General features: G+C 51.5%; 1 protein-coding gene across 1 annotated transcript in view; it reads right to left on the bottom strand.

Annotated features, from left to right (window-relative positions):
• Positions 1-2,425: 2,425 nt before the first annotated feature.
• The window catches only part of Stk10 (serine/threonine kinase 10), a 94,904-nt gene continuing 81,579 nt past the window's right edge, over positions 2,426-15,750 (bottom strand). Inside the window, exons 13-19 of the mRNA XM_036197327.1 lie at positions 13,812-13,904; positions 11,773-11,902; positions 10,768-10,892; positions 9,629-9,817; positions 8,934-9,059; positions 6,954-7,067; positions 2,426-3,182 (exon numbers count right to left, since the gene is read on the bottom strand). Coding sequence (XP_036053220.1) covers positions 3,045-3,182; positions 6,954-7,067; positions 8,934-9,059; positions 9,629-9,817; positions 10,768-10,892; positions 11,773-11,902; positions 13,812-13,904 — 915 coding nt within the window. The 3' untranslated portion in view covers positions 2,426-3,044. The remainder of the gene's footprint in view (positions 3,183-6,953; positions 7,068-8,933; positions 9,060-9,628; positions 9,818-10,767; positions 10,893-11,772; positions 11,903-13,811; positions 13,905-15,750) is intronic.

Below are 15,750 nucleotides of genomic sequence, written 5' to 3'. Positions count from 1 at the left end.
TAAAAACAGGTATCAAGGATTTGGAAAAACTGTAGCTACAGTTTGTAAATGACAGGAGTAACATGACAGATACCTGTACACTGTAAATCGGATCTAGCCATACAGGCCTTGTCACTACAATTTAAAAATGAGGACAAGGGTGCACATGGAATGTCCATGATTCCTGCCTTTAATCCTAGCGCTAGGGAGGCAGAGGCAGGCAGATTTCTGAGTTCAGCCTGGTCTACAGAGCAAGTTCCAGGACAGCCAGGGCTACACAGAGGAACCCTGTCTCAAAAAACCAACAAAGAATGCTGTGGGAAGCTCCTTCTGCACCCTGTGAGTATGTATTGCTGTTATTGGTTGGTAATAAAGCTGTCTTGGCCTATGGCAAAGCAGGATAAGGTTAGGCAGAAGAATCAAACTAAGGACTCAGAGGAAGAGGGGTGGAGTCAGGAGAGACACAAGGAGAGGCTGGAGAAGCAAGATGCCAGAGAACCGGTATGCCATGGACCATATGGCAATAAACAGATTAATAGAAATGGGTTAATTTAAATGTAAGAGCTAGTTAATAATAAGCCTGAGCCATCAGACAAACATTTATAATTAATATAAGCCTCTATGTGGTAATTTGGGAAGCGGCTGCAGGTAGAACAGAAACTCCACTCCATTTATACAACAACAGAATGATACTGAATGGCCAGAGAGAATGCTTCTTTCCTCTCTCAACTTAAAGAAGAACCTGCAAAGTGTGACCTTCTGCCTGATGGAGGGGGCTCTTAACACTTAGAGGACAAACCCTTCCTTGCTAGGCAAACATGGGCAGCACACCTGCTGTCCCACTCCAACCAGAAAGAAAGACAATGCATGCAAATTACCTTGTTATTTTATTAGAAGCATATTTACATTTTTTGTTTGCAGAGAACAGTTTACAAAAATTTTACATGATGGTTGGAAATGACATACACATTACATCTATCCTTCATGAAGGGAAATATAAGTTAGTTATATTTACTCAGCTAAACATATTTCTGCCTGTCCCTATACAGAAAATATTAGCACAGAGCATGAGGAATACTGTGTAGGCCATGTCCGCAGCAGGCATTGCACATATACTACATGATGAGGTTGGAAGACTAGGCTAGACCCCACTCAGAAAGGCACAGTTGAGTTACCAGGGCTCAGGTGGCACTAATTGTGGATGCAACCATTGCACAAAGGACAAGGACAGTGTGAATGATAAGTCAGGGTACGATCAAAGACTTTACCTGAACCACAAAACTGGCATTTTGCCTAAAAGCCACCGTTCCCTAGATGCAAAACAAGCAGATTGTAAACAAAGACAAGCGTCCCTGCCCACTTGCCATCTCTGGGTCCTTCAGGTGCACTCTGCCAGTTCATGTTTCTCAGTCACTGTGCACCAGAGAGAACAAAGTCAACTGTTCCTAACCACCCCTCGGTTCGAGACTTGAAGGCAAGCTGATGCTCACTACCCTGAGAACGATCACCCTCCTGGACTCCGTGAGCTTCTTCACTGCATACGATATCTGGGAGCCCTGAGACTTGCCTGCCTATTTTTCTAGCCCAATCCCTCCATAGCACCCGGTTATCATCTGGGGAAACTTTCCAGGGAATTGCCTCAGCATTGGGCAGCTGATGAAGACATCCTGCTGAGGTCTCAGCCACTGACCAGACTCAAATGTCTGAGTCTTCAGCAGCAGCAGCAGCAGCAGCAGCAGCGGCGGCTGCAGCAACATCATTGGGAACCGGCATCTTCCTGAGGCAGCCCGCCATTAACGTGTTCTGTAACGGAGCACTTAAGGCATCAGAGTCAAGAAAGGTTTGCTTTATCAGTGGACGCAGGCTGGGTGGAAGAGCCTCTTTCCTGTCATGACACATGGTGGCCTGTGGGGCTTAACATCTCAGGAGGCCACCTGAGCAACCCAAAGGCCCAGAACCATGGAGGCTCAGCATCGATTCTTCTGCAGGTTCCTGCAGGCAGGAAGCATTTCCGGGGGAAGAGTGAAATCCAAGGGACCGCCAGGTTTAGTTGAAATGTACAGTAGGTCTCCAGAACAGGATTAGGGCAAAGGACAAGAGCCTTCCCAAGGTACCCACAGACAAGTGGGCAAGGGTGAGATTGGAATGTGCTAAGCAGCAGAAGTTGGCTGTGGAGGGGAGTTTACCCCTGAACACAGGATCCTGTGTGCAGCCAAATGAGTTGCAGGCTGGCAGTACAGCTTGTGCCTTCTCTGGGTCCTGGTGCCAGCACTCAGCATGTCCCCACCAGCTGCTCCACCTGACGTGCTCAGTGGCCCAGGATCAGGCTCAGGAGGCAGCAAGCAGGTTCCATAGAAGGCCAGGTCAGAGGCAGCCGGGGTGGTGTCAGGAGGGGAAGTCGTGTGTGTGTGTGTGTGTGTGTGTGTGTGTGTGTGTGTGTGTGTGTGAGAGAGAGGGGGGGGGGGGAGGGAGGGAGGATATGTGTGTGCACAGGGAGACAGAAATGAGATGGGATAAAATGCCAGGAACCAGCAGGATGAACATTTCTGGCCTCCCTCCCCCCATGTACACAGTCATCAAGCACAGAGTAAGCTGGGGTAAGCAGGGCAGGAGGAGACCCCTGAGAGCTGACTGCTGAAAACCGAATGGCTGTCAGGGATGTTTTCCGACACTGTGGGGAACTGCTGAAAAAACCCCACAAGGATTTCAATAAGGATGAGTTCCCAGTCACATCATTGGTAGCATTTGTGCCCACACACAGTAGAGCTGGTGTTTTGGCAAACAGGAGGGGGTACACCCATCATGCCCCCTGACCCCAACAGCCCAAATCACTTCCAGGTGATGGGAAACTGAGTCCTGTTGAAGTCATCCATCAGAAGCACTGGGGCTGTTCTGTGGACAACCAGGGCACACCAGGGTGGCTCTGGACAACCAGGGCACTGCAGGCTGAGGGGCTGGTTCGAGCTGGCACAGAGGAAGAGGTCCTGAGACACTTGTTCATAGACCCTTGGAGGCCCCCTGAGGCCATGCTGCCACATTGCCCACCACAGCCCAGGGATGGGCTGTTAGGAAGCATCCCCAGAGCTATAGGGGAAGAACTTGCTGGCTCTGTTGGGTGTGGTGGGTCTGGGCTCTGCCTCCTCGCTTAATTTGAAGAACATTTCCTGCTCCCGCTTCTTCTGGTTCAAATCCTCTTCCAGGGCCTGGGGAAGAGAGAGCAGATGGTACTCAGTGGGATGCCAAGGATGCCAATCATTCCAATCATAGAACAGCATGGCCTTCTCTGGACAGCTCCCATCCAAGCTCCAGGGAATGGGTGGAAGGTCCATCCTTCCTCTCCCTGAGGTAATCACCCTCACCCCTTGCCAGGTGCCCTGTGAACTGCTCAGTGTGAACAGACCAGTGTAAATCCTGAGGAAACACTTGTTAACAAGCAGTCAGGGAGCCTGGCAGTGGTGGCACACACCTTTAATCCCAGCACTTGGGAAGCAAAGGCAGGAGAATCTCTGTGAATTCGAGGCCAGCCTGGTCTACAGAGTGAGTTTCAGAACAGCCAGGACTGTTACACAAAGAAACCCTGTAGTGAAAAACCAAAAACCAAAAGAAGAAGAAGAAGAAGAAGAAGAAGAGGAGGAGGAGGAGGAGGAGGAGGAGGAGGAGGAGGAGGAGGAGGAGGAGGAGGAGGAAGAGGAAGAAGGGGTCAGGGGCACAGACTGGGCTCTCCTGGGTGGAAAAGAGCCAAATGAATAAAGGGAAATCAGGGGAGAGGATCTAACAGCAAGAGAGACAGAGAGGGTAGACTGACGCCACACTCCTTATCAGGACACTGCCCGCTGGGAAGATAGGCCCCTCTGAGGGTCTGATCCTAGAGATATGTGGGGGGTAAGCTCCTCAGTCCATGGGAGGCAGGACAGGTGCTTCCTTTGGGCACATGCTCATTTCTCCAGATAGACCAGATTCTACCAGAAAAGACTTCCCAAAGGTGCTCAACTCAAGCACCAGCTCAGAAAGAGAGAGAGGCAGTGAAGAACACAGACCAGACAACCTGTCGGAAGAGAAACTGTATTTATGAAATCTTCACGTAAAGGCTGGCAATTAAAAAAAAAAAAACTGAAAAATGACTACATTGGCTCAATGTTATGTAATGCATTTGAAAACCACATGGCGGGGGAGCAGTGTGTGATCCCTGGTCGGGGGATCACGAACAGTCCTACCGCTGTGTAGGCACAGGATGGTTTAGCACATCACCTAAAGCTAAGAATAGATGAGCATCCCCACTCCAAAAGTCCAACATGTTCTAAAAATCTGAAAACTTTGAAGTTCTAGTTTGATGCCACAGTGAAAAAAATCCCACTTCTGACCTCACAGGATGGGTGGTGATCAAAAGGGTAGGGATGCCAAAAATACCTTCTGGCTGTGTACAAGGACTTGGGAGACACAGCTGAGTTTACCTAGACTTGGGTCTTGCTATGGGGTGAGTGTGAAATGTCAGCAGAGGCCCGTGTGTCTGAATACTCAGCCCCCACGGTGGGGTGGGAGAAATGGCCGTCGAAGCAAGGGCCACGGGTGGGGGGGACTGGAGGGATATAGTTCAGCCTTGCTTCCTGCCATCTGCTTCCAATGTAACCAGTGCCTTAAAGTCCAGTGTAGCCAAAATAAACCTGTCTGGTGTTCTACCTACCACAAGACAAGAGAAGTAACCACTGTGGTCTTGTCCCCAGACATCTCATTATACATATGCAAATATTCCAAACTAGGAGAAGGATCTGAAACCCCAAACCACGCATCTGCTGAAGCGCTGAGGGACCGAACCTGCAACTCAAGCCCTGCCTGCCTTCTACTCACTATAAGCATTCTTCGGCGAAGCCTTCAAAGGCCACAGGCAGCAGCCTGTCTCCTGCTGTGTGCCAGATGGTAAACATTTCAACTGAACTTTTTGAGAGTGTCATACATGAGTACTGTTTACCTCACTTCTTCCATCTCTCCCACATGTCCCCCTCTTGCTCTCAAATCCATGACCTCTTCTTCTTTGTTACTGTTGCTAAATATATGCAGGTGTGTAGATGAACAGAGCCGGCTGAGTCCATTGACCGTGGCTCATATGTATACGTGTTAGAGATGGCTGCTCGGGGTCAGCTAACTTCTCGGGGAAGACCGGTTCTTCTCTCCGCAGCCATTTAATTCCCTCTAACTCTTCACCGAGAGTGGGGCCATGAGGGATTTCCGCACCCATGTTGGACTGTTGATCAGTGTTGCCACTGTGCAGGGCCTCATTTAGGTGACATTGGTGAGATTTCATGGGGCCGGTGTCCCTGTCCTATATGGGAGATGCTATGCTTCGCAGACCAGAGTTTCTGAGGCAATGCAAAGCCACCCCTGCAGAAGGCGAATGAGTGAGTGACTCTCTAATCACCCTTATTTACAAACAGGTAGTTGGGCAGACTTAGCCCACAGGCAGCAGCCTGCCGACCACACTTGAAAATGCAGATGACATGGCTGCATTTTACAGTCTAAAAAGGCAAGTCGAGGAGGGAGGGCCTCACTCTGTCCTCACAGTGACCCCACCAAATCAGGAAGCCTGCGCTCACTTAAAAGGAAGTCATCTGAATTCTTCTAAAAATACTCCACAGGACATGATATAAGGAGAGGACGGTGCTCAGGGCTGCTGAACATAATGCAAGGGCACAGAGGACCATCACCTCTGGGCCACCGTACCAGCAGCCACTCAGGCATCTGTGACAGACTCCTGCCCCGAAGCGGTCCCACAGGCAGAGTGCAGGGCCAGCCCACCAAGCACATGTGGTTGGTGCTTCCAGAAGCCCACGACACCATCTAAAGTCACGTGCCGCTGCTGGGGGAGATGACTGCTCGGTTTTCACAATGTGCCCTGGGAAACAGATGCCTAGAGCTTGTCAGGCAGATGCAAATCCACTTCCTGATGCAGAGCCAGCAGGAACACTGGTTACCTGTGGGTTTAGTGTCAGAAGTCCCAACAGGTCACAGCCTGCCTCCAGTCCAGGTACTCAGTGGTTACAAACTCCTCAGGACATCAGGCCATGAGGGGCACAAGGTCAAGGGTAACAGGGGCAGCTCTCTCCTCAAAGTCTAAGAACACTATGCCTTTGACATGTGCTGTGAGCTAAGGACTCTTAAATGGCCCTACCATCTTATCTCCACCATGACCTCACTGAGGCCTGCAGTGCCTAACTGCAACAAAATGCCTGTCAAAGGCAATGAAAGGAAGCGTCTGTTTTGGTCCACAGTTTGAGGGTACAGCCCATCCCGGGAAGGCCTGATGACAGGAGCGTGAGGCAACTGATCACACTGCATGTGCAGTGAGGATCCTGTCAAAACTTCATTGACCTAGGAAGGGTTTCTTCCCCACAGCTAAGGGCCCAGGTCAGCCTGACTCCAGCCGCGTGAGACCCTGGAGATGCCCTGGAGAGACCCCCAACTTTCCAACCCTATTACTATAGAGTATGACAGAGAATGTGGCTTAAGCTGCTAAGTATACGGCTGTTTGCTTGCTTTGGTGCTGGGGACGGAACCCAGAGCATTGCACACTCTGTCCCCGAGCTCCACACTAGCCCAAGCACACTGGCTGACACATTAGGAAACCAATTCGGAAAGCAAACCAGCGGGTCCTGGCCTTTGACCTCAGAGTGACTTCCTGAAAGAAACTCCTCACAAACAGGGCTCCCAGCCTGGCAGCATAACTGCCTGCTGCTTGTGGTAGGCCTTCTGCTTCCACAGGGCAGAAGTCCTCTGCCTCAGGTGCAGAGGGACCAGTGCAGGAGGAGGCTGTTATCCCAGGATGCAGAGAGCTGCCAGGGTTCAGCACAAGCAGATGGGTTCTGTCTCTCAGGGACAGACCAATTTTAGGGATGCCACGAGGCAAGGGTCCAGAAGGAGGGAGGCTTCAGCTGTCCTAGGCAGGTCCCTGTGGCATGGCACCCACCAGCCTAATGTGGTACCTTCTTGCGTGGCCGCAACTTGTCCCGCCACTCCTTCAAGCTCTGGTTATGGCTCTCATCCAGGGCCTTCAGCTTCTGGGTTTCGTGCTCTACCAACAGATGACACTTTTCGTTCTGGAACAGGCAGGAAAGAAGTGAAAGTGAGGAAGCGGAAGCCTGGGGAACCAGACCCCGCACCCTCGAAGGCACTGTGGCCACCATGGGCTTATGCCTTTGCCATTATCCACAACTCTGCATGAAGTAATATACTTGCACCCAGCAATGCCTAGAGGGCTATTCCAGAACACTAATGGTAATAGTTCTGAGTGGGTAAATTTACAGCCATTTTGCAACTTTCTTCTGTGTGTGTTTTTTAAGATTGTGTATGTGTGTGTGAAGCGTGTATGAGTGGGCATGAATGCCATGGTGTACCCGTGGAGCCAAAGAACAACTGTGGAGTCAGTTCTCATTTTCCATCCTTGCATGGGTTCTGGGGACCACACTAAGACTGCTGGGCCTGTGCAGCAAGCACTTTGGTCACTGAGACATCCTGTCTCCCCTTCTGCGGACCACTGACATTGTCTACGTTGTCTGGGTTCTTGTTGTTGTTGTTTTTAAAGTTTTGGGCTAGTGATATGGCTCAGTGGGCTAAGCACTGTAAACCTGACAATCTGAGTTCGATCCCCAGAACCCGGAGGACGACAGAACTGGCTCCCAAAAGTGGTCCTCCACACCACACAGGTGTGCCAAGGCATGCACTTGCCCAAATGCATACATATATACAAACATATAGTAAGTGAATGAATAAACTACAGCCCGCAACTCCTGGTCCGAAGCCATCCTCTTGCTGACACTTTTCAAGTAGTAGGACTATAGGTGTGTACTACTGCATCCAGCTACAGTATAACTGTGCATTGTGTCTAGTTACATAACAGATGACATGTGTAACTAATATCTCTTGCCTTGTGTCATTTCCTCAGGAGAGATCACTGGCAAGGAACAAGGCTGAGGCTCTCCCCATCTCCATAGCGTGTTCTGAGGTAAGTCAACTGTTTTATCAATTTTACCTGAAGTCTATCTGGTAGACAGGCGTGAGGTCCCTGCTGACTCCCTGCAGGGACTCAGTTCTGTTACAGGACCATCTAAGGAAGGATAAGGCCTTTATCCTAACCCTTCACACTGGGAAAGGAGTGACCTTTGGAAGGGCTTTATTTTGGGCCTCAAGCTGAAAGCTTCTGGGAGTTTACAAACTGGTCTAGTCAGGAATACTGGGAGCAGCCCTGTGTTCCTGTGAACAACTGTGTGTGGTGTGTCAATTTATGTGGGTCTCTCAGTCAATATTCACATAATGCCATGAGAGAGGAATGCAAGTGCTTGACTAACGCCCACGTGGAAGAGTCCCTGCCTGGCAGCCTCGGAGGCTGGCCATTTCTCCGGAGCCTCCCTGCCTCTCCACACATGTCCACAAGGGCCCAATGGCCTGAGCAACTTCCTGAAGTCCAGAGGTTGGAGTCGGGCTTCATTTGTTAAGTACGACAATGCCTCACTCCACCACAAGGGGGCGCCAAGTACCAGTTCCTGGAACTGGGCCTTCAAGAGCACCGCTGCAGAAGTCCAGACCGGTGCTATCTGTCGGGTTCTGATGGACAAACATCTCCTGATGCATGGGGCCAAACTAGGGGCAGGGACACCCCAAGCCAGGATTCCCACAGAAGCAAAGAAACCGTGCCGCGTGGCAGCTCAGGCCCCGGAGTGCAAGGCCCTTTCAGCTCGTTCACAAACCCACACACCAATCCTGCCGAGTCACCTCCACCCTACAGCTTTTAGTAGAAGTATGTCTAGGAGAGTCGTGAGATCTATCCAGGGTAACGTAGCCTGAGAGCAGCTTGGCAGGCTGGAATCGGCTCCCTGGGCTTCCGTGTTGCCCTGCTGTGGAGCCCTTGGCCTCTGAGCACTGCCGGCCAGCCTCGGGGGGAGCGGAAGCGCAGGGCGGCTGAGTACCTGCAGCTGCTGCAGCTCGTTCGTGTTGCTCTCGCACTGGGCCACCATGTCTCGCATCTGGTTCTCGTGTTTCTGCTGCTGCTGCAGCCTCTCTGCCTTCTGCCTCTTCTCCTCCTGCTGGGAGAACTGCCGAGAGAGGATGCTACTGTGGGTGCTCGCCTGGGTGGCTGGGGAAGGGGGACTCTGCCCACCCAGCCTGAGCCAGCGTCGGTGGCAACGCCCATCCCAGGAACTGAGCAGCAATGCCCAGAGCCCAGCCCAGCTCAGGTTATGCTCTCACTGTTGAAACCCTGGTCCTGGGTGGAGACCCAGCCTCTGTCCCCACCCAGGTAGGGGCCTGACAAGGTGAGGTGACATGTGCTAGGACAGTACGCACAGAAATCACGGGCCTATGTCACACAGGAGACATGAAAGGCGGGTCTTGGTAGGTGAGAACAGAGAACGTGCACATCAAAGCGTGGGATCATGAAAGGGAGCAGAGCATGAGAAACTATCAAACAAGGATCTGCCTGTCCCCTAGGGGAGGATTCTCCTGGGCTGTCGAAGCGTCCAGGCCATGACTGACTGACACATCCCCTCCCAGGACCCTGTGCCGTATCTGGTATTTGACATCCCCCCATGCTGCCATCAGGGGTCCAGGCCTTACCAAGCTCCTCCAAGACCACTCCCCATAGCCTAGCAGGCGCAGTCCCCACCTGCTTGATCTTCTCGCGCTGCTCGGAGGCACTGCCTGCCCCATTGATGTGCAGGCTCTTCTTGTACATGGCCATGCGTGTCTTGCCGTCGCTCCTCTGGATCTTGGGGAGCCGCGCCTTCTCCTGCTGCTGTCTAACCTTCAGCTGCTCCATCATGCGCTGGTTGTAGCGCTGCATCTGTTCCCGTTCCTGGAGGGACACCGGGCAGAGGTCAGGGGAGCTCCAGGCACAGAGGGTGCCCGGGAGCCGAAGGCCACCCCAACCCAGGAGCCCAGGGCATCAGGACAGCACAGCTATTAGTCCACAAAAAAAACAGTATCTGTTCTTTGAAACTCTTTCTTCTCACATTTACCTATTTTATTGGGGGGGGGGGGTGGGGTTAAGCACGAGCATGGCACACAGAAGACAAGTCCGGGAATCAGTTCTCCTTTTCCACTATGAGGGTTCTGGGAACTGAACTCAGGTCATCAGGCTTGGTGGCAGGCTCCCATTCTCTCAGTCACTTCACCAGCCCTGCTGTATTTTAACATCACAGTGTCTCCGACTGCTAACGATCTGACTCACAGCTTTCTGACTTCGCAGTGGCGTGAAAACAGTGTGACTTGGCTGAGCCCATACTTTGAATTTGGATCTTTTCCTGGGCAAACAAATCTAGTTCAATATTCTGGATACTGGGCAGTGGCAGCGAGCCACAGCTCTGGTTGGCCACCCGCTCCTGAGGGGAAATACCCTATACTAGGCTGCCCCAGAGCTGGGCTAAAGCTAGGAGCCCGGAGGGCAGGCGGCTGGCTGGGGGGCATTTGTATTGTTATTTTCAATTTAGGATGGGTGTCAGGGACAGAAACCCCCAACAAGTCAAGAAGTATCACCTCTTTCTCTTTTCTTTCTTTTTATTTTTTTTCTTAGGGGGTGGGGCAGTTTCAAGTAGGCCAGGCTGGCTTTGAACCGAGAGAGCCAAGCCCGGAGGTGTTGGGGTGAGCAACGGAGCTACCTGCACCATCCGTGGCCCTCCAAGTTTCCTTTGATTCCTGTCCCTTAAACAGGGCACCCAGGTCTCCGGCCCTCCCTGGGCTGCAGCAGCCCCTCCGGGGGGCCCGCCATCAAGCTGTCCCATATCGGCCCCGCCCCGCTGGCCTCACCTTCTCATGCTTGCGCAAGAGTTCATGCCGCTGCAGGAAGTACTGGTCCTTAAGCTGCTGCTTCACCAGCTGATGCCGCTCCTGCAACTGGTGCTCCTCCATCTCCCACAGGGCCGCCTCACGGTCTGCGGAGGACACGCCACCCACGTGGTGAGGAGCGGACAAGGCCGGAGACTGAGCAGGTCTCCCACACCCTCCCCTCCGCCAGGCCTCCGGCTGGGACTGATACCCCCCCCCCCCCCCCCCCCCACTCCCCCCCCCCCCCCCACCCCGGGCTCAGCGCAATGGGCACCTGGACTAGCTCATTAGAGCACGTTGGCTGGGCTGAGTGGGGCCCTAGAAACTAAGACTGAGAGATGACAAGCCCCAGCAGCCTGGGAACATAGGAGGAGCTGCTGCAGGTCAGCAGGCAGGGAGTGAGCTGCACCTGGGATGGGACCGGGGGCTTCCTCCTCCACCAAATGGCTCCAGCATACCCCTAAGAGGGAACGTTCTTCGAAGACGTTATTACGGAGAATCTACATTAACGCCCCTTCGTTTCCACTGGGTAAATGGAAAGGGTTCTGATGGAGAGCCTGGGCAGAGACGACTGGGCTGAGAAATCCTATGAGGAAGCAGGTCCTTGGCCGGCACTGAGTGTGCTGGAGCCTTGGCCTTGGCCTTTCACCGCCTTTTTGTTGCCTCTAAGCCGTTTGGACTGTGGAATCCCCTTGCAGCAGCGTCAACAGAGCAAGAAGCACAGGGACTCTCCCCAGTGCGGTTTCCTCACTACTCATAGGATCCTAGCAGGAGCTAGCTGTCTCACAGGTGAGGATGGACGGCACCGGGTCAGGTGTGAAACCCGACTAGCACACAGCAGGGCAAGTGGCGGCCATGCAAGCCAAGCTGCTGCTGCTGCCGCTTCCGTGTGCTGTGCTAGCTAGCCACTATCCTCGACTCACTTCCTGGGGGCGGCGTGGGAGGGCTGCCTCTACTTCCACCATTCAGGGTGACCCGGAGCCCCACCTCGGAGGAGCTCCTGCTTCTTGCTGAGACACTCTCGCTCCTTGTCACAGATCTCACGCCTGTTTTCTATGGTGAGCTTCTTCATGGCCAGCTCCAGGTCCTCCTTCTGCTTGGCTACAAAGTCTCGGTCCTGCGGGGAGGGAGGATGAGGCTTTACAGAGATGGCTTCGTGTGTGTGTGTGTGTGTGTGTGTGTGTGTGTGTGTGTGTGTGTGTGTGTGTGTGTCTGTCTGTCTGTCTCTCTCTCTCTCCCTCCCTCCCTCTCTCTGAAGATAAGGGCCTGTCTGCCTCTCTCACCAGCCATGGTTTTGTTTGTTTAAATGGTTTATTTTATGTATGTGAGTGCTGACTGGCATGTATGTGTATGTATGTATGTATGTATATATGCAAACATGTGCCTAAGGAAGGGTCCTGGATCTCCTGGAACTGGAGTTATATGTGGCTGTGAGCTGCACATGTGTGCTAGGAACCAAACCGCTGGCTGGACCGTCTCTCCAGCCACTAGCCCTGTGTTTTAAAGTTACCTGCTCCTAGTAATTGTAGGGATGCAGGGGTGTAGTGTGCGGTTCCAGTACACGTGTGCCTGTGTACTGAAGAGTTGGGGGGAATTCCTATGCCTAACACCTCAGATATTTATCATTTCTTTGTGTAAAATACTGAAGCCCCTCTTCTCGCTGTGTTGAAAATATACATTATTATTAGGTATGGTCATCCTTCTATGCTACTGAACACAAACCCCATTTCTTCTACTAAGAAGCAACCTCGCCTGGTTAGAGAGACAGGTTGTGAGATACTGAAAGGACCGGGAAGTCTGGAGTCAGCTCAAGCACGAGGCCTCACCCCACCGCCCTCAACTCTGCAGCATCACCTTTCTGAGCTGTGATTTCTTCTGCAAATGGGAAACCAAATAGCTCCTACCCCAGGTACCATGGACACTTGACCAGATCATATGTCAAGCATCTGTAAACATGGGCTCCGACTGCCTGCACCCAGGGCTGAGGAGGCAGAGTGTGCAGAGACCCCTCAGTGAAGAACACAGGAGCATCCCAGCAAGGGGTGAGAGGCTGAACCCCGAGGGGTGGGGTCAAGCTGGGAGGGGTGGGGAGAGGCTGGGGGAGATTGGGAGGGGCTGGGGGAGCTGGGAGGGGCTGAGGGGGGCCGGGAGGAAGGGCAGCCAAAGGCACAGTGAGGAGGGCCTCAGCTCATGGACACACGGAGAGTGCTGAAGGGTTTTAAGGCCCAGAGCTGAGGGAAGAAAGGATGGCAAGGCCAGATTTGGATTTCATATTGACAATACCCACTGGTCTGAGAGAAAGAAGTGCAGGAAAGCAAGAGGAAGCAGGGAGAATAGCTGGGAAGCTGGGAAAGCTGCACCAACGGTGGGGATCTGGCAACAACACTGGCAGATTCACGGGTCCAAAGAGTGGAGAAAGATGCATGCATGGATGGATGGATGCATGGATGCATGCATGGATGGATGGAAATATGTGTGTGTGGTGTATATCTGTAGTGCGTGTTTAGTAAGTATGTATGTATGTTATATGTTGGGACACGTGTGTTGTGTGTTTATATAGTGTGTTATATGTGTGGGGAGCATGTGTCCTGTGTGTGTGTGTGTGTGTGTGTGTGTGTGTGTGTGTGTGTACCACATTTCAGGAGGTGATGTGGAGGGAAAGGATGGGTCAAGAATGGCAAAAGTTCTGGCCTACAAACAGGCTAGAGACAAGTTCCTCCTCAGGACATCAGAACAGAGCCAGGTCTGGGAGATGAGGACACCATGTAGGCAGGTACTGATCTTGGTTGAGAGGAGATGTGACATATAAACAATTCGCAGTAGGAGGCTGGACTAAGGAGGCGGCGGCGGCCAGAGACGACAGGGCTCACTCTCGGGGCACAAGGGTCAGCAGGGAGGATGGCCAGTGAGTGGTGGGCTAGATTTAGGCATTCGGAACAGGAGGTGGCTGATCAAGCGGCAGGCCTGGGCAGGTAAGGGGGTCCCTGCTTCATGGCTGCGGCCGAGTGACCGAGGCTGGGACTCACAAGCAGCTGCTTCTTCTGCGAGAGTTCTTCCATCTTCTGCCTCGTGCTCTCTTTCCTCTGCTGCCGGGGCAGTTTCTCAAGCTCGTTCTTCACCTGCAGCAGACAGCAGAACACCTTACACCAGGGCCCCTCCGACTCTGGATGCACTATGAGTTTCCGTCACGCTTGACCCATGAAATAGCTATCCCAGAGATATGCTGTCAATCTCTAAGGCCTGTTTCTGCTTCTATGAGAGCATGTCCCTCTGCTGAGACGCTGCTGTCCCTGAGGGACAAGGGGTGGACTCCCTCCAGCTTTACGGGGCTCTAGGCTGGCACAGGATCCAACACTATCAGCCTCAACATCAATGTCAGCCTGACATTTACAAAACACTCCATCCAGCACACAGAATAACAGCCTTTTCAAGCATGCATGGAACATTTACTAACAGTTCTAAAGCATAAAAAGAATCTTAAACTTTAAAAAATTTCATAGCAAAATTTTAAGTAGCACATGGGACAAAGAGGAAGTTGCAGAGTACATCAGAAAAGAATCTGAGTCAGGCTGTGGTGGCGCACGCCTTTTAGCCCAGCACTCAGGAGGCAGAGGCAAGTGGATCTCTGGGAGTTTGAGACCAGTCTGTTTTAGAGAACAGTTCCAGGACAGCCAGGGTTATACAGAGAAACTCTGTCTCAAAAAGACCAAAACAGAATTTGAACTGAATAAAAATGAAAATACAGACAGCCCTCCAAGTTTCTGAGATAAAGTTAGTACATAGAGGTAAATTTGAGCATTAATCCTCAGAAAAAGAAGATAGTCTCCAATCAATTATCCAAGCTTCCACAGTAAGTAATCTTATAACAATAAAAGCAATTTAAGTCTAAATCAAATCTAAAAGCAGAAATCAATAACAATGAAAACAGAAAAACAGCAGTGAAGATTAGGACTGAGCAGAGGCGGCGTGTTTGCCCTGTATACACGTGGGTCTTGGGGCCCACACTTCCAAGTCACAAAACCAAGAACAAAACGAAATGTAAAGAAGGAACAAATAGCAACCAACCCCTTTGAAGAATCTGTAGAATTAGTCGCCTTCTGTTCTGGTCAGTGGAGAGGGAGGGAGAACAGTGGAGGAAGAGGAAGATGAGAAAGGGAACGAGAAGAGAGACATTACCAAGCCAGGAATGGAGAGCATCAGTGGAGATCCTACAGGCCAAAGAGATGCTAAGAGAGCATTACCAACAGCAAATAGAGCCGTAGACAACAAACAAACACCTGGAAAGACAGAAAGTACCAAAGCTATTCAAGAAAGCGTAGCTAGCTTAAGCCACACAGGCATCATAAGAAAACCAAAGACCAAGGCCCTTATTCACAAAGATTCGAGATTCCTTCATAAAATACTGGCAAATTGAGTCTTGTATTTTATAAAAAAGAATAATAGACGATGACCAAGTGAGGGTTTTTTGTTTGTTTTGTTTTTTTAATTACTATTTGTTTTATGTATATTGATGTTTTGTCTGCATGTTGTCTGTACATGCCTAGCCAGAAGAGGGTGTTGGATTCCTTGGGACTGAAGCTATGAATGGTTATGAGCTGCCATGTGGGTGCTGGGAATTGAATCTAGGTCCACTGAAAGAAGAGCCAGTAAACTTAGGACTGAAAGAGCAGGCAGATGCTTCAGCCCTCTGGGTTTTTTGTTTGTTTGTTTGTTTGGTTGGGTTTTGGTTTTTCAAGACAAGATTTATCTGTGTAGCCTTGGCTATCCTGGAACTCACTCTGTAGACCAGGCTGCCCTTGAACTCAGAGAGATCCTCCTGCCTCTGCCTCCCAAGTGCTGGGATTAAAGGCCTGCACCACCATGCCTGGCTTGTTTAGTTTTTTTCAGACAGGGTCTTACCATGTAACTCTGTCTGGCCTGGAACTTGCAATGTAGACCATGCTGGCCTCAAGCTCACAAGAGATC

Source organism: Onychomys torridus, chromosome 8, assembly GCF_903995425.1.
Source record: "Onychomys torridus chromosome 8, mOncTor1.1, whole genome shotgun sequence".
NCBI classification, from domain to species: Eukaryota; Metazoa; Chordata; class Mammalia; order Rodentia; family Cricetidae; genus Onychomys; species Onychomys torridus.
This window is presented reverse-complemented; position numbering and strand designations above follow the sequence as displayed.